The 17,724-nt window shown below is 44.3% G+C and overlaps 2 protein-coding genes across 2 annotated transcripts in view; both read right to left on the reverse strand.

Moving 5' to 3' along the window:
* Nucleotides 1–753: 753 nt before the first annotated feature.
* Nucleotides 754–10,945, reverse strand: panx3 (pannexin 3). Its single transcript, XM_045212468.1, is given in 4 exon segments — nucleotides 754–2,241; nucleotides 3,734–3,945; nucleotides 8,481–8,610; nucleotides 10,656–10,945. Coding segments are annotated over 4 exon segments (1,380 nt in total). The 5' UTR covers nucleotides 10,853–10,945; the 3' UTR covers nucleotides 754–1,400.
* Nucleotides 10,946–12,931: 1,986 nt separating this feature from the next.
* pknox2 (pbx/knotted 1 homeobox 2) overlaps nucleotides 12,932–17,724 on the reverse strand; it is a 90,800-nt gene continuing 86,007 nt past the window's right edge. The window contains exons 10-12 of the mRNA XM_041886363.2: nucleotides 15,545–15,621; nucleotides 15,101–15,276; nucleotides 12,932–14,683 (exon numbers count right to left, since the gene is read on the reverse strand). Coding sequence (XP_041742297.1) covers nucleotides 14,427–14,683; nucleotides 15,101–15,276; nucleotides 15,545–15,621 — 510 coding nt within the window. The 3' untranslated portion in view covers nucleotides 12,932–14,426. The remainder of the gene's footprint in view (nucleotides 14,684–15,100; nucleotides 15,277–15,544; nucleotides 15,622–17,724) is intronic.

Raw genomic sequence — 17,724 nt, forward strand, 5'->3', positions numbered from 1 at the left:
ACTCAGTAAAATCATTGAAATTGTTGCAAAGCCTATTCCCCATCAGGAGACTGAAAAGATTTGGCATGGGTCCTCAGATCCTCAAAAAATTCTACAGCTGCACCATCGAGAGCATCCTGACTGGTTGCATCACCGCCTGGTATGGCAACTGCTTGGCCTCCGACCGCAAGGCACTACAGAGGGTAGTGCGTACGGCCCAGTACATCACTGGGGCCAAGCTTCCTGCCATCCAGGACCTCTATACCAGGCGGTGTCAGAGGAAGGCCCTCAAAATTGTCAAAGACTCCAGCCACCCTAGTCATAGGCTGTTCTCTCTGCTACCGCACGGCAAGTGGTACCGGAGTGCCAAGTCTAGGTCCAAAAGACTTCTCAACAGCTTCTACCCCCAAGCCATAAGACTCCTGAACAGCTAATCATGACTATTTGCACTGCCCCCCCCACCCCATCCTTTTTACGCTGCTGCTACTCTGTTAATTATTTATGCATAGTCACTTTAACTCTACCCACATGTACATATTACTTCAACTATCTCAACTAGCCAGTGCCCCCGCACATTGACTCTGCACCGGTACCCCCCTGTATATATAGCCTCCCTGCTGTTATTTATTTTACTTCTGCTCTTTTTTTCTCAACACTTTTTTTGTTGTTGTTTTATTTTTACTTTTTTTGTTAAAAATAAATGCACTGTTGGTTAAGGGCTGTAAGTAAGCATTTCACTGTAATGTCTGCACCTGTTGTATTCAGCGCATGTGACCAATAAAATTTGATTTGATTTGATTTGATGTTGCGTTCATATTTTTGTTCAGTATATTTTTCCTTCATCCCCATTGATTGGTGTCACATTGATGGTTCAGTCCATTGGTGATTTAGTAATTTTTACATGATGCAGTCTCCTTCAACTCATGGTACCCCTGGTGGTTTGGCTCTGTAAGGAGAGAGAGGGGAGTTAGGAGTGGAAAGGACCACATTGTACCTGATCTCTTGCCGTATTTCCTAATAAAAGCCTCTTTTAGAATTATAGGCTGTCCAATCATGGGAAAAACTCTCTAACATGTAATAGTTATTTATATTAGGCCTACTGGCATAGTAGTATGACAATTAAAAGAAACCATTTGTGTGCAATTTAATATTTGTGCAAAGCATTTCTGTATCAAAGTTACTGAGAACATATGGTATTTCCTGATGTTGCCTATTGTTTTCTACAAGTGTGGATGGAAAAGTTTGAATCAAAACTGCTATCTCATGTCAAGACCATTATTACTTTTGTCTCCTCATCTAATATTCAATAAGAGTATAGTGGCTATTCAATGAAAACTGCTTACACCACCATCCGGTATTCAGTCAGAGTACTGTAGCTCACTATTTAATTTCAACTTAATCTGCAGTCTTGCAGAGATTCCTCACTTTATAATTTTCTGAACATCCCAAACGATATAGACGAACAAGCCCACTAGCAGAATACGTTTGCGAGTTTAGATAAGAGTTATGGTACCCAGACTCATATTCTCCTCTACCAGAGGCCTGGACTCTGTGCAGTTGACAGGGTTTCCCCGGGCTGCTCCTAAGATAGCCATGATGTCCACCAGGTTGAGCTTCCCTTCCTCCTGCAGCTCCTCCACCGCCTCCTCCAACTCCTGCGCCGTCTCGGCCCTCTCCTCGATCTCCTCCGCCGTCAGCATCCCCATGTCCTTCATTCCGTTCCCCTTCCCGATCTGCGGGGGCGCCAGCGAGCATCCGGCCCTCAGCCTGCCATAAGACTGCAGGTGCACCACGTTAGCGTGCAGAAACAGTAAAAGACCATTGAGGTCGTTGAGCGGGCAGCCCAGCTTGCGACCACTGTTGAGGCCCAATGCGGGGAGAACCTCATACACCGACAATAGAGTCGTATCCCAGCAGAAGAGGCGGACCAAGCTGAACAGCACGATAGCCACCAGCAGGACATAGATAGCGCTGTTAGCCACGCTAATCACCTGGAAGACCAGTTGGCCGGTCATCTTGCACTGGACCAGCTCTGGAACCCAGTTCTGGTCACACAGCAGGCCCGTGCGGACGAAGCAGCTGAACTCGTCCTGGAGGAAGGTGGACAGGTGGAAGTAGACAAGGTAGAGGCAGGCGGCCGACATGAAGGTGAGCAACAGGAAGCCGCGCAGAAAGAGCATGCTGACCAGGAAGTAGGAGTCGTGCTTGCTCTGCATGTACCTCTCCAGCAGGGGGTACTCGAAGTAGCGCTTCCGCTTGGCCCTGAAAGAGACCATGGAGGAGATGGGGTTAGAGGACAGTTGGCTCAAACACACTTTCATGTTATTGGCTCTGTTGTTTGATAATGGAGGTTGTATGAGCATCTATGGCATTTATCATAGTATTCAAGATTTAAATAGTTAGTCACATGACTGTAGTTGAAGCATAAATAGTGTCTTGTTTCCATTTTCAGATACTTTTGGCTGTTATTAGCTTACTTTTGCTTTTGTGTTTAAAGAAACAGCACCAATAAAAAAAAGTAAATGGCCACAGCCATGAAAATTACACCCAGAACGTGTTTGCAACTCAAACATCTTCAGAATTGTTTACATTTACATTTAAGTGATTTAGCAGACGCTCTTATCCAGAGCGACTTACAAATTGGTGCATTCAACTTAGGATAGCCAGTGGGACAACCACATCTTGATCACAGTAAGTACACTTCTTCAAACAAGCAGCTGTGAGCAAAGTCAGTGCAATCAGGGACAACTACATCTCGATCACAATAAGTATATTTCATTAAAGTCAGTGCTAGCAGGTGAAATAAGTCAGGTGTTAGTTTAGACAAAAAACAGTGGTAGTAAAGGGGGGTAGAAGGATTACTATAATACTATTCCAGGTATTCCTTAAAGAGGTAGGGTTTCAAGTGTCTCCGGAAGGTGGTCAGTGACTCCGCTGTCCTGGCATCATGGGGGAGCTTGTTCCACCATTGGGGTGCCAGAGCAGCGAATAGCTTTGACTGGGCTGAGCAGGAACTGTGCTTCCGTAGAGGTAGGGGGGCTAGCAGGCCAGAGGTGGATGAACGTAGTGCCCTCGTTTGGGTGTCATTGTAGACATCAATCTAAAGGTGTCCGCATGCTTCCCAGCCGAAACATTTTGGTAGAGTTTGTGCATATATTAATGACAACATTTTGTGATGTTTTTGTTAGTTTTGGACTTCGGTGAGGGTTTTTTCGGCTGTTCGGGCACACAAAATCTGTTCTGGAGACAATCCGAAGTTCGGAGCCAAAGTCTACTCCCCTTCGTCTGTGATTGGTCAACAGTAAGGATTCTTCAATAAAGTCTTTGTTGTCATTCAATGAAAGACAACTCTTTTTTTATTCACATTTTTTCATTGAGAAATATTGCACCAAACATCTTAGTTAGATGTAAAATTACGCGAACAAATATCTCCTTGGCAAAAACAGCTAAATTATTGACAGACTTCATGAGTTATCTTACATTAATTCTTACATTAATTCTTACATTAATTCAGACTATTTTGAGGCGTCTCAAAATGGACAAACAGTACTATTGCTGCTTTTTTCTCATTTTTTCAAGCAAATATCTTTTAAGGGAATATGCAAGCACACACGTTGGGTGCCAGCCAAACTGAAGCATGCTGACGCCTTAAGCCTGCTGACTTCCCCTCTTCCTCAGTCCAAAATCCTCCCTCTACCTGCCTCAACCAATCTCTGCCTCGGCCTATCTCTGCCACAATCTCTGCCACAACCACTCTCAACTCTCAAGCTCGGCTTGGAATGTTCGGGGGTTCTGGCGCATCTCCAGGATGCTCTGAGCCAATCGTACGGAGCGGTTGTAGGACTTGTCCAGCTCGTCAATGATGAAGAGCAGGTCAGAGCCCAGTGACGGCATCACCAGGAAATGCCAGATGAGGGCAGGCAGGTACATCATCATGGCCATAGCCAACAGAGAGTACGGGAACATCTGAGAGGGAGGGAAGGGGAAGGGAAGGTGAAAAAAAATGAAGAGAAAGGGAGGGGATCGGAGAGGTAGAGAGTAAGAGATGATGACAGAGAAAGGATAAAGAGTGAGAGAGAATGAGATGAAGAGAAGGGAAGGAGAAAGTGATTTACGGACTACATTTTAAATGTTTAATGAGAAAGCTTAATTACTTTTAATGGATGCTCTTTATTGTGACATTAAGGAAGCAAGAGGCACTTTCCATTAAAAAGTAATGATGATTAGTGTACAAAGCATTAGTAAAAATCCAGTGCTCCATATCTCTCTCCATATCTACTCACAACCTCGATTAATTTTGTAGTGGAAGAATGAGAGAAGGGGATACTCGCGACTGGTGACTTGCAGATGCTGAGGCCCAGCGTGATGACTCAATCACGAATTATGACATTGTTTGGATGGCTGACTATTTGTGGGCTATCACAGGGGTCAAACACACTTTATATGTGGTAATCTCGAGGAAGAGACATTCCCACGGAAGTCGTGGGGTCACTGACGCCAGGAGAGGTGTGAAGACTGATGAAACTTGAATCAACAAAATTAATGAAAATGTAATGTTTGTATTGTTTCTAGAGTTCATGAAGAGCTATGCATTTGTATATGTTTTATTGTACTGTAAGTGCTATGGATTTATTGTTACAGGGAAGCTGTGTTATTTTGTTCATCGGATGGCAGATAGTTAAAAGAGGAGCAACACAGGGGTGCGCTCCTATCATTTTAATTGTGTTGATTACATCAGAATCTGGGTGTTCCAGTCTTTTGTTTTTACTAGAAAAGTGCAAAGAAATGCTAAATCAGGTTGGGCATGAGTTTCTGCTTGAATTTGTTTAAAATGCACTGAATTTGCTCATATTTTGAGAACTTGCTACCAAGCTCCTTTGTGTATCACACACACAGAACTAAAGACACGTGTATGTCTTATTTAGTGTCACGCCCTGGCCTTGAGAGGCCGGTTGTCTTTAGTTGGTTTGGTCAGGGCGTGAGGATCTATGTTAGTATTTCTATGTTTAGGATCTAGATGTGTATTTCTAGGTTTGGCCGGGTGTGATTCCCAATGAGAGGCAGCTGTCGCTCGTTGTCTCTGATTGGGGATCATACTTAAGTAGCCTGTTTGCCTACCTTAGTTGTGGGATCTTGTTCCGTGTTAGGCTTGTATGTGTATAGCCTGAGGACTTCACGTTACGTTGTTTCTTGTTTTGTTTATGTTTATTGAGTTTAATAAACATGTACGCTTTTCACGCTGAACCTTGGTCTGACCCGTCTCTCAACGTTCGTGAGAGAAGATCCCACCAAACGAGGACCAAGCAGCATGGCCAGGAGCGGACATCCTGGACATGGGAGGAGATCCTGGATGGTAAGGGATCTTGGACATGGGAGGAGATCCTGGATGGTAAGGGATCTTGGACATGGGAGGAGATCAAGGCTGTGATGGATCGCCGTCCTTGGGAGCAGACAGAGGAGGCCCGGGTTAGAGAGGAGCAACGGCAACACAGAAGGTGCCAGCCGAGGAGGAAGCCCGAGAGACAGCCCCAAGAAAAAATGTTGGGGGGCTAAAAGGGTGGTCTGGGATCGATAGAGAAGAGCCCCGACCACTGCACTCGTGTGGGCTCAAGAAGGAGTCCTCACTGGAGGAGGACTGGGCGCGGAGAGTAAAAGACTGGTACAGTCGGAGATCTCTAACAACAGTTCCCAGTCCGGTACACCTCGTGCCTGTGTCTCGCACCAACCTAGTGGTGCGTGTTCCCAGTCCGGTACGGCCCGTGCCTGCTCCTCGCACCAAACCAGTGGTGCGTGTCGCCAGCCCGGTACGCCCCGTATCTGCTCCCCGCACCAAGCCAGTGGTGCGTGTTCCCAGTCCAGTACGGCCCGTCCCTGCTCCTCGCACCAAACCAGTGGTGCGTGTTCCCAGTCCGGTACGGCCCAAACCAGTGGTGCGCGTATCCAGTCCGGTACAGCCCGTGCCAGCTCCTCGCACCAAACCAGTGATGCGTGTATCCAGTCCAGTACGGCCCGTACCTGCTCCCCACACCAAACCAGTGGTGTGTGTCGCCAGCCCGGTACGCCCCGTACCTGCAACCCGCACCAAACCAGGGGTGCGTGTTCCCAGTCCGGCCCGGCCCATTCCTGCTCCTCGCACCAGACCTGTGGTGCGTGTTCCCAGTCCGGCCCGTTCCTGCTCCGCGCACCAGACCTGTGGTGCGTGTCCCCAGTCCGGCCCGGCCTGTTCCACCGGTGCCTGGTCCAGCAACGGTCAGCGGCTCCACTCCGGAGCCAGAGCAGTCCGCTCCACCGGGGTCCAGTTCAGCTCCGGTCAGCGACTCCACTTCAGACCCAGACGTCAGCCCCTCTCCAGGTTCGGGGTCTCCCACACCAGGGTCCAGACAGGGCTTGGTGCATCGTGGGAGGATTGCCTATCCAGGCCCAGACGTCAGCCCCTCTCCAGGTTCGGGGTCTCCCACACCAGGGTCCAGACAGGGCTTGGTGCATCGTGGGGGAATTGCCGATCCAGGCCCAGACGTCAGCCCCTCTCCAGGTTCGGGGTCTCCTACACCAGGGTCCAGACAGGGCTTGGTGCATCGTGGGAGGAAGGAGAGGGGAAGCATCGCGCCGAGGTCCAGACCAGGGGCGCAACGGGGAGGCAGAGAGGGAGAGGTCGTCACGCCCGGAGCCGGATACGCCTCCGAAGCTGAATGCCCACCCGGACCCTCCCCTAATGAGTCAGGTTGGTGCGGCCGGAGTACGCACCTTTGGGGGGGTACTGTCACACCCTGGCCTTGAGAGGCCGGTTGTCTTTAGTTGGTTTGGTCAGGGCGTGAGGATCTGTTAGTATTTCTATGTTTAGGATCTAGATGTGTATTTCTAGGTTTGGCCGGGTGTGATTCCCAATCAGAGGCAGCTGTTGCTCGTTGTCTCTGATTGGGGATCATACTTAAGTAGCCTGTTTGCCTACCTTAGTTGTGGGATCTTGTTCCGTGTTAGGCTTGTATGTGTATAGCCTGAGGACTTCACCTTACGTTGTTTTGTTTATGTTTATTGAGTTTAATAAACATGTACGCTTTTCACGCTGCACCTTGGTCTGACCCGTCTCTCAACGTTCGTGACATTTAGTTGATTGATAGTCATTTTAACTAATGTATCATGTATTTCTGTGGTCCTCTGTAGCTCAGCTAGTAGAGCACGGCGCTTGTAACGCCAAGGTAGTGGGTTCGATCCCCGGGACCACCCATACTAAAAAAAAAAATGTATGCACTCATGACTGTAAGTCGCTTTGGATAAAAGCGTCTGCTAAATGGCATATTATTATTATTATTATTATTATTATATTATTATTTCATGTACACTGTAATTGTTTGAGTGTTAATTCTTTAGTGACTAATAAATCCTATTAGTTGAATTGAGTAAATGCATTCCTTGTTTTACAGAGTAATTATTTGATTGACTATACGCTTATAATTTAGTAGGTCTATTGGTAGTTGTTATTTACACTACACATGATTGGGTACCACTTTGACATCTCTGATCTGCTTGCCTCGATAAATTAATGCTAGAACATTGGTTGTCAGGATTAGCTATTTGTTTCTAGTCTCTTCAAAATTGTATAACGGTGCAAGTTAGACATATGTTCATTATAGTCATACTGAGAGGTGATGTAAGGCTCGCTACCTTGACTAGATTCCTCCAGAGACGTACACGGCCTGTTGCATTTATTCACATAATATTGGAGTCAGATTGATTAATGTAGTTTATTATTATATTCAACAATTTCTACATATCGGTTGGATCATTTCCACACCCCTACAAATGGTGACTCATCCAGTTGATGGGGATTTCCATTACACTACAATTTCTCACAATGAACACCTAAAACTCAAAAAAATGGTATTGTGCTACATCAGAAACACGTACACCCTCACAAGCTTGTGACACAGCTCCTCATCAGCCGCTTCTGAACAGACTGCCCACCAAAATACACATCAAAATATACAAATGGACACAGCACACGGCTAACTCCATCATTATCCCCATGAGCAGGAGGTCCATGTCTTACTTGGACAGCCCAGTATTTATAGAACTGCTTAATACATATTTATAAAACCCATCTAAAATTGCATGTCTGAGCTTTGAAATGAGTTAATGGCCTCCGTAACAGAAATCTCAGGTTGTTCATGTCTTGTCAAAGTTTAAAAGTGTTATGTTTGGAGAAATCTTTAAATGTCCCTTTTAAAAATACATTCGGTTTCTCTCTTAAGAATGTATTGTCAGTGCATATTTTTGAATTGGGAATCTTCCAACAACACTGCCAAATACCAGAATAGCCCACAAAAAGCCTCCAGTATACCATTGACTCTTCATCAACTTATTTTACACTGATATCATTTATCACCTGACAAAGAGCAACAATTTACAGTAGTTTTATCACTTTTTTTGTCCAATTCTTGTGCCACATTAACGTGTGTGCAATTGTCTCTCGTTCCACCATGACAGAACACAGCAGGGCTTACTTTGTGCACCCAGAGGGATCGCTCCTCAAGGTTTCCGTCTGTCTCAAACTCATGGTGCATCAGGGTGTCCCAGCAGTGCGTGTCCACGTAGGCTGCCTGCCTGGCTGTGAAGTTGTTGGGTGGGAAACAGCTGGGCCTACAGGAAAAACAAATATAGATTTGAACTATTTTAAGCTCAGCAATTACACTGGTCCAGTTTGTAAAGGCATTACATTTTACATTTACATTTTAGTCATTTAGCAGACGCTCTTCTACAGAGCGACTTACAGTTAGTGAGTGCATACATTTTTTCATACTGGCCCCCTGTGGGAAACGAACCCAAAACCCTGGCGTTGCAAGCGCCATGCTCTACCAACTGAGCTACAATGACATAAAGATGCATGCATGTACACACACATAACATACTTGCATGCATAGACATAAACAAACACCACAGAGAGAGAGAGAGTTTCCTTAATGTCAAAGTTTGCCTTAATGCTTTTTAGAAGGTTCCCTTTTCCAGAAGCAGAAAGGTTAGCCCTACCAAATCTAAATCATATGCTTCTAAATGGAAACCTGAGTTTTAAAACAGGGTGGTATTACCCTCCTAATGTGTGGGTCTTTTTCAGGACCGAGCTCAGCCCGTTCCACCATTTTTATTTTATTTATTTATTTCACCTTTATTTAACCAGGTAAGCCAGTTGAGAACAGGTTCTCATTTACAACTGCGACCTGGCCAAGATAAAGCATACAGATGGTTGAACCACAGAGCCAAGGGTCCACACCCTTCCGTTCAGCCCATCTCCTCTACAGCAGTGCTGGGTGGGCAGGGCAAAGGGCAAAGGGCCACTTCAGAGGAAACCCTGAGTTAAACACAGGATGCCCTATTTTTATATACAGCCTCCAAATCTCCACATCTGTGAAAGTCTCCTAAAAGAAGTACACCCAACCATCCAGTTACTGCATTATGGTACTACGGATAACTGTACATGGATGGATTACATGTTACATGATGTGCGTGCATGCGCGCGTGTGTGTGTACATGTGTGCGTGTCTTTGTGGACATTGAGATAGCTGGGGACATGCTGTATCCAAAATGGACTATGTATAACAAGACCGTCAGGTTACAAGGGAACACAGACAGCAACAAAGCATGTTCCTTCTACCACTGGGCAACAGTTTGACATCCCTATCTTGCTTGTTACCCATTGTACAACAAGGGCTCCTTCTCACCCAGCTATTTGTAGCTGTGGGCAGAAATCTTGGCTGCTGCAGCAGGTGCAGACAACACAGACACCACCAACCAGATGAAAGATGAAGCAGACAACAAACCAAGCTAGATAAGGAGGGCCAAGATCCATCAACTGTTCCTAGGCTGTCCCTCGTTTTGCAACATCTCCCAGTTAATTAACATACAATCTAATTTAACTTCGATAGAGAGCTGCAAAAGGAGTAGGTTGCCAGTAATTACCAAGCAACGCGGCATCGGCGAACGCTGCTCTCAGTCATCCTCCTGCCAATTAGCATCTCTAACAGCTGATTATAGTCCAGCTCGACGGGAAGACGACCGTTAGCTCAATGTCAATGAAACAAGGAAATAAGCTTGCCTGTATGTAGCCTTTTCTGTGTGCCACTACCACACACATTGTTGTGTTAGTGTTATTGTTGCAGTTGACCACAGTTGGTGTCCAGTACATGTCAACTCAAGTCAGAAAACAAATGGAAATTCTATGAATAAATTGAAAGAGACCTTATATTTCCTGAGAAACGTTACAATTAACTTTTTGAATAGTTGATAGAATTGTCTCCATAACCCTTATACTACAACGAGGACAGTTTGAACATCCAGTGCCCCCATGTACCCTCCATTCACAAAAGTGCTGTGCAAACAATGGGTTGTGACTGAATCTGAATGACTAACTCCCTTGCCTAAACACAGATTCTCACTCCCGCACAGTAAAGGGAAAAAGACAAGCGAGAAGAGACTAGAGAGAGAAATGTGAGACAAAGGAAAATAAAATTGAGGAATATTGACACAATGATACAGGGGACAAAAGAGGCAAAAATAAACACAGAAAAGGGAAAGAGGCAAAAAGAGAGAAAAGGAAATCATATCAGAGAATGTACCAAATGTGATTTGCAGCAAAACAAGAACCAGAAGAGAGAGAGAGAGAGAGACGGAAAGACAGATGGAGCGACACAGACTGACCATTGGAGATTTCGCGAGCGAAGGCCATGGACACCAGCAGCAAGGGCAGCCCCACGGACACAAACTTGATGACCCTGTCGAGCGGCAGCTCCAGCTCCAGGTGACCAATGCGGTTGCCCCCGGCACCGTCCCGGAGCAAGGCGGCCGACAGCATGTCCTGGGCGGCTGCATTAGCGATGGACATCTTGACGCCTAGAGATGTACAGGGAAATGTTGGATTTACACCAACCTGAGTCCACTGAGACCTGGGAGAACAGAGTTTTACACTAGTACAGGAAGTTCTTTTTTTGGATGGGCCAGATTAATTCCAAACTGGCAACCGGAGTCCACTGAGACTTGATAGCACTGAGCCCTAGTAAAGCATGAAGGGTTTTAGCATAGGGTGGGGTTTAGACCCAACTGGCAACCAGGAGTTTCTGGGTTAGCTAGGGGAAATACATTTGTCCTACCCTGTAGAGTATTAGAATGTACTTTGTTTTCAGTTGTTTCTTTTTTGTATTGATACAGATTTGAGATTGACCATGTAATGGTATTAAACCACTAGGATTATAGTCTTGATATCCAATCTGAGAAATAAAACTGGTATTCATTGTGTGAAGTAATCATCAAAACTGTATGCAAAACAGGATGAGAAGAGAAAATAATATCTCAGATATTTTTCTTGAATTGACAATACTGTAAATACCAAACATGCATCAAAGTACTTTAAACCATTGGTATAAATACCACTTATTCTACACACCTCTATCTCCCTAAATGTCAACAGTCTTTCAGTCATCTCCATTCCACGTCTTCTACAATACAATGATAAACAGCTTCCATGTTACCTTCAATCCGCTTGCTCTTTTCAGTGACCAGTGACTGCAGGGTGGAAATCCAGTAAGGAAATGCAGTGAGACAACTGAACCAAACGCCTCTCTGAAGATCAGAGCTGTGTTGGCGAGGCTCTTAAGTACTCCAGGAGGGCCCTGCTATGTGACAGGCTGGGACTGGGCTGGACTGGGCCTGGCTCCTGGGTCTATGGGTCTAATTATAAGGGACCACTGTTGCTGTATGCTGGTGCCCAGATGGCAGTGGTGGCTCTGCAACTCCACCGACCTAAAGGGTTGGCTGCTGTGTGTCTGGGGTGGGAGGAGGGAGTGGCGACTGTGTGTGTGTGTATGAGCATGTGTGTGTCTGTACTTTTATGTGTGTGTGTGTGTGGCTTGTGTGTGTGCATATGACACACTGTCTTGCCTCATCACTGAGGTCCCAACCATGCTCTTGACTGCCATGGCAGCGGCCCACTTCAAACAAGGCCCAAGCACCAGTGACTTTTCCTGTCTCTGTCATTTCCCCTCTTATTTATACCTCAGGTTGGCTCTAGAGCTTCAGCTGCTGCTAGCATACAGTATGGAGAATGGTAGTTACAGTTAGGCTCTGTCTGCTACAGCTATTTCAGTGCTGCTGCTAGGACGGGTAACTTTAGTGGAACTGGATGACTGGTAACTAGTGCAATGTAGAACAGACTGCCATAGCCCTAATGGCAATCATGGAATACTTGGTCATATGTAGTCCAAATACAGATACAATGATTTTGGTGGCCATCTACAATGAATTAGGTTAAGGATACAAGTGTGTATGTATGTGTGTGTGTGTGTGTGTGAATCTCTGAAATTAATGTATAACGGCCATCTACAGAAGATCCTAGAGTTGTATAATATTCAGCAAATGTTTTTTGATACTCTACTTATATGGGTCACCCAAATTTAAAGGTAGGAAGACATTTGGGTGGTACTCCAGCAAGACCAAATCACAGGCTTGATTAACAACCAGTGGGTAGGATATAAGAGACATGACAAGGAAATGTGGGAGGTTGCTCTACATTGAGGCTGTTTAGTCTGAGCTTCATCTGTAATTTGTGGAGAACTGTGGTTATTGTCTAATACAGAAGTGGTCTTTTTTGTTTGCAAAGCAGAGGCCTAGTGTTGGGTTACTGTCAGCATGCAACAGGTAATGTGGCTTGGGTGAACTTTTCTGACAGGAGCAATGGCGTAAGACTAAACAATGAGCAACAGACACACATTCATTACAATGTATGTGGGGTATCTTTAGCCCTTTAACAGTCTGCAGTTGTTTTTGATATAATTTGTACTATTTTCATTGTAATACCCAATCTGGCCACAGGGAGGAGAAGTAGAGACTGAGGCTGTCCTAATATGCACACAGTGTGTGATCACTGTCGTATGCACACACCTTTCTACCTCAGAAAGGATTCTGAAACTAGAAGCTTTATCTATTTTAATTATAAACAATTGTCTATTGAAACAATAGATTATGACAACAATGTCTACAAACAAAATAAATGAAATCCCTATTGTCACTTGCTCTGGAAGAACCATTTAAAAAATAAGCAATCAAGAAAATGTATAATGAAGAACATACTTCACAAAGACCAATCTCAATGAACATTCAAGAACAGGTTTTTCTTTTCTAGACATCACATCAGAAAACGGGTGGCTTCATTTTGTGAATTTCATTTAGCACAAAAATAGGGTTGAAATTAGTTTTCACAGTTTCTTCAAATCCTTAACGTAAAACATAGAGAATTGTTTCAGGAATTTAACTTTTCCCTTTAAATATCCAGGCTTTCTCTTTAAATTGTATTTTTCTTGCAAAGGTTTTCACTTAATTATGTTAGTTCTGTGAATTGAGGACTCAATTCAGTCACCTCTCTCCATGTTGGTATGTTTTTCTTTAACTCATTCAGACACTGTTACCAAGGCAGTGTTTTGTTTGTAATGTGAATCCTCAATGTGACATACAGTATTTCTTTCCAGTCTTGAGATTTTGTCACCTTGACTGGCCATCAGTAACTTCGATAACTCAGATTCACTCAAACGTTTTCTCAATTGCAAGATCTCTAGAACATCACAACAGTTACTTTGTGCCTTCTTCAAAGAAGGTGCCATTTGATCCGTCTTCTGAGAGCTCAAATATTTTTTTAAATAAATATGCAAGCCTTCAACAATGTAACGCAAACGTCAAAACATCTAATATACATACTTTGTGCAGTTTTTGCTCTTGGCCTCAAAGAATTAAACGTTTTTTGAATCATGCCCAAAAACATCGATTTTGTTGCAGAGAAGAATCGCTCGTCATCAACAATATGAAAAAGTGTGTGTAAAACATAATGACAACATAGTGTTTATGGAGTCAATCTGAACGGACTAAGGCTTGGATGATACCAAAGCATGGAACCCAACGTGACGGTCAGGTATAGACCTACAGATCAAGTTCACAATCAACTCACATACAGCAACTCATAGTTTTCTCAATTTCTCAAGAGAATTGGGGTGACCCACTAGTCCACAGAGTATGGTGTCCATTTTAGGACCCACATTGTATGGTGACCATTTTAGGACACCTTCAGACCCCTAATCCTCATATAGGATCTTCAGTCTTAAAGAGTTCTGATGGGACGGATCTGTAGTTTCTAGACAGACATCCATGGTAGAAAAAACAAAATGCCCATTCAAGGTGTGTCTGTTGCCTGAATCTAGGGGCTGGTCAGGGGGTAAGATTGAATGGAGGTGTGGTTTGTGGAGGGAGAGTATGGGCTGGATCGTGTTCATTAGGGCGCCCATAACAAAATGAATGTTTCTTAGTGTAGAACATTCCAGGTAGTCACTTTCTGTTTCAGTCTGTTTTCTTCCGTTTGGTGACTACTGAACAGAACCCAGGTGTCAAAAGGTCACGTTGTCCTCTAACATTTCTCATTACTCTAGCCCCTCTCTATGCTCCATGCCCAGATCTCTCCTTCCTCCACCACCGGATATATGTCTCCTTCCCTCGCTCTCTTCCTCCTCCTCATCATCTTCCTCTTCCTCCTCCTCTTCCATCACTTCCTCTTCCTCCTCTTCCTCTTCCTCTGTGCCATCCATGGAGTCGTCGGTTCCCCCCAGCATGGCTTGCTGCATGGCCAGGGTGGCTGAGTCAGAGGACAGTGGCTGGAGGCTATCCAAGCCTAGGGGGTCTGTATGAGAAGAAGGAGAAGCAGGCAACGCAGGGTTAACACACTAACACACAAACTTGACATTATAACTGCCTCTGATTCTATATCCTTCTCATCAAAATGTGCACTCATTCACTCCCCTTATGGGAATTAAAGGAATGAACTGGTCTAATGTGGTGGAATCACTATAGCCCATGCCAATATTCACTGTATTTTATTCACTGATCCATTGCTTTTAAACCCATGAGGATGAGTGCGCAAGTGCACACTATCTATGCACGTTGATGCAAAATGATGACCTTGATGAAGTAGGTTGAAATAACGAGGAAACTATGTTGAAATATCAAGGGAATCATGTTGACTCAACCAATCTTTTGCCAGAGTTTTGAAACAGATACATACACATCGACAGAGCGTTTGAATGGTTTAGTGACGTACTGTCAGCGTTGTTAGAGTGAGGTCCATGTGTCTGCAAGACGCCAGCCACAATGGAGTCTGGCCAGAAGCGCTGGGTTGGACGGTGTTGGGACTTCATCTTCTTAGCCTTGGGAGCTGGGTCTGGGTTACTGGCATCCAACATGGGCTGTAGGATGCGCCTGCGAGCGTTGATAAACCTAGAGAGAGAGAGAGAGAGAGAGAGAGAGAGAGAGAGAGAGAGAGAGAGAGAGAGAGAGAGAGAGAGAGAGAGAGAGAGAGAGAGAGAGAGAGAACCAGTAGATGGCGCCACTATGTTGTGATTCACTATCAGGTGGTAAAGCATAGCACTGAAGTTTGAACTCATCAACATTCACTCTGAACAGTCAACATTTCTATTGATTTCATCAGAAATTCAGCAGATTTTCATCTCATATTGCATTTGCAGTAGTAGTATTACAATCTTACCAGTTGTTGACCTGTAATAAGGTGAGATTTGTTTGTCCTGCAATCTGTCTTTTCTCGTCCTCTGTTGGGTAGGGATGCTACAAAAGGGAAAGATATAAGATATTTAGGATGCCATCAGTAAAGTTTAATCAATTTCAATTAGTATTTTTGTGAATGAATAGTTCCCTGTGACCTGCCCTGTCTGGAACTGCGAGGAGTAACAGCGTGACCTACGTTGCTAGCTACCATGACAAAGACCAAAGCCGGCAGGAGTACCGTTGTCGAGGACATTGGTGTCTCAATCACACGTGAAGGATCTTTTAAATGAACAAAAATAGTTCTACAAGCAGTTGTTACAACAACAAGAAAATAGCTTCAAGTGCTTTGTCCAAATACTGGTGGATTCGACTAATAAAATAATGGACGACCTGACCAGAGAGGTCCAGGACCTAAAGAACAGTTTGCAGTTCTCCCAGGGTCAGCTCGATGAGTTGAAACAGGAAAACTGCAAGATTACAGCAATCTGTAAGTCATTGAGAGAGGACATCAGTTCTGTCTGTGAATCCATGATAACAATGACGGATAAATCAGACCATCTCGAGGGACAATCAAGGCGTAACAACATGGTTGTGGACAGAATTGCAGAATCTCCACGGAGGACAAAGTGAGGGAAATGATCTCTGAGAAATTGAAGATGGACCACAGGAAGATTGAGGTGGAGCGCGCCCACAGGACTGAAAAACCCACCACCGGCCCAGGTGACAGGCCCAGGCCGAAATTAGTCAAGTTCCTGAGGTTCAAGGACAAGGTAGCTGTTCTGGAAAGAGCCAAGAACTTGAGAGGAACATATATCTTTCTCAACAAGGACTATCCTGAAGCTGTACGCCAGAAGAGGAAATAACTTATCCCAGTCATGAAAGCTGCAAGAGCACGTAGGGACATTGCTTACATCCACTATGACAGGCTCATTGTCCACCCTCCCTCCCAGAAGCCTGGAAGGGATGAGAGAGCCAAGCCTATGGGTTCGTAGCTTCAACCCCACAGCACACACACACACACCAATTGATTAATACTGAATTTTTTTGCAGAATTTTTTTTTTTTCTCTTTCTTTGTTTGCTCTTTCCAGGATTATGTCTATCTCTGATAAGCTACCCAGGAAAGGGCTGAAAATAGCCCATATTAATATATGTAGCCTTAGAAATAAGGTTCATGAAATCAAGAACTTTCTAACATAAGATAACATTCATATATTAGCTATTTCTGAGACTCACTTAGATAATTCATTTGATGATACAGCAGTAGCAATACAAGAATATAACATCTATAGAAGAGACAAAAATGCTTATGGGGAGGTGTTGCTGTATATATTCAGAGCCATATCCCTGTAATGCTTAGAGAAGGTCTTATGTCAAGTGGGCGGCAGGTAGCGTAGTGGTTAAGAGCATTGTGCCAGTAACCAAAAGGTCGCTGGTTCAAATCCCTGAGTCGACTAGGTAAAAAAATATGTCGATGTGCCCTTGAGCAAGGCACTTAACCCTAATTGCTCCTGTAAGTCACTCTGGATAAGAGCGTCTGCTAAATGACTAAAATGTTATTGAAGTGTTGTGGTTGCAGGTTTACTTGCCACATCTAAAGCCTTTTCTTTTGGGGTGTTGCTATAGGCCACCAAGTGTGAACAGTCAGTTTTTAAATAATATGTGTGAAATGCTTGATAGTGTATGTGATGCAAACAGAGAGGTCTACTTTCTTGGGGACCTGAATATTGACTGGTTTTCATCAAGCTGTCCGCTCAAGAGGAAGCTTCTTACTGTAACTAGTGCCTGTAATCTGGTTCAGGTTATTAATCAACCTACCATGGTGTTTACAAACACTACAGGAACAAGATCATCCACATGTATCGATCACATTTTTACTAATACTGTAGAACTTTGTTCTAAAGCTGTATCCGTACCCATTGGATGCAGTGATAACAATATAGTGGCTATATCCAGGAAAGCCAAAGTTCCAACAGCTGGGCCTAAAATAGTGTATGAGATCATACAAAAGGTTTTGCTGTGACTCATATGCGGATGATGTAAAAAAAAATATTTGTTGGTCTGATGTGATTAATAAGGAGCATCCAGATGCTGCACTTCATTAATTTATGAAATTGCTTCTTCCAATTATTGATAAACATGCACCTGTTAGGAAACTGACTGTT

The sequence above is a fragment of the Coregonus clupeaformis genome, unplaced genomic scaffold, assembly GCF_020615455.1.
Source record: "Coregonus clupeaformis isolate EN_2021a unplaced genomic scaffold, ASM2061545v1 scaf0016, whole genome shotgun sequence".
Taxonomy (NCBI): domain Eukaryota; kingdom Metazoa; phylum Chordata; class Actinopteri; order Salmoniformes; family Salmonidae; genus Coregonus; species Coregonus clupeaformis.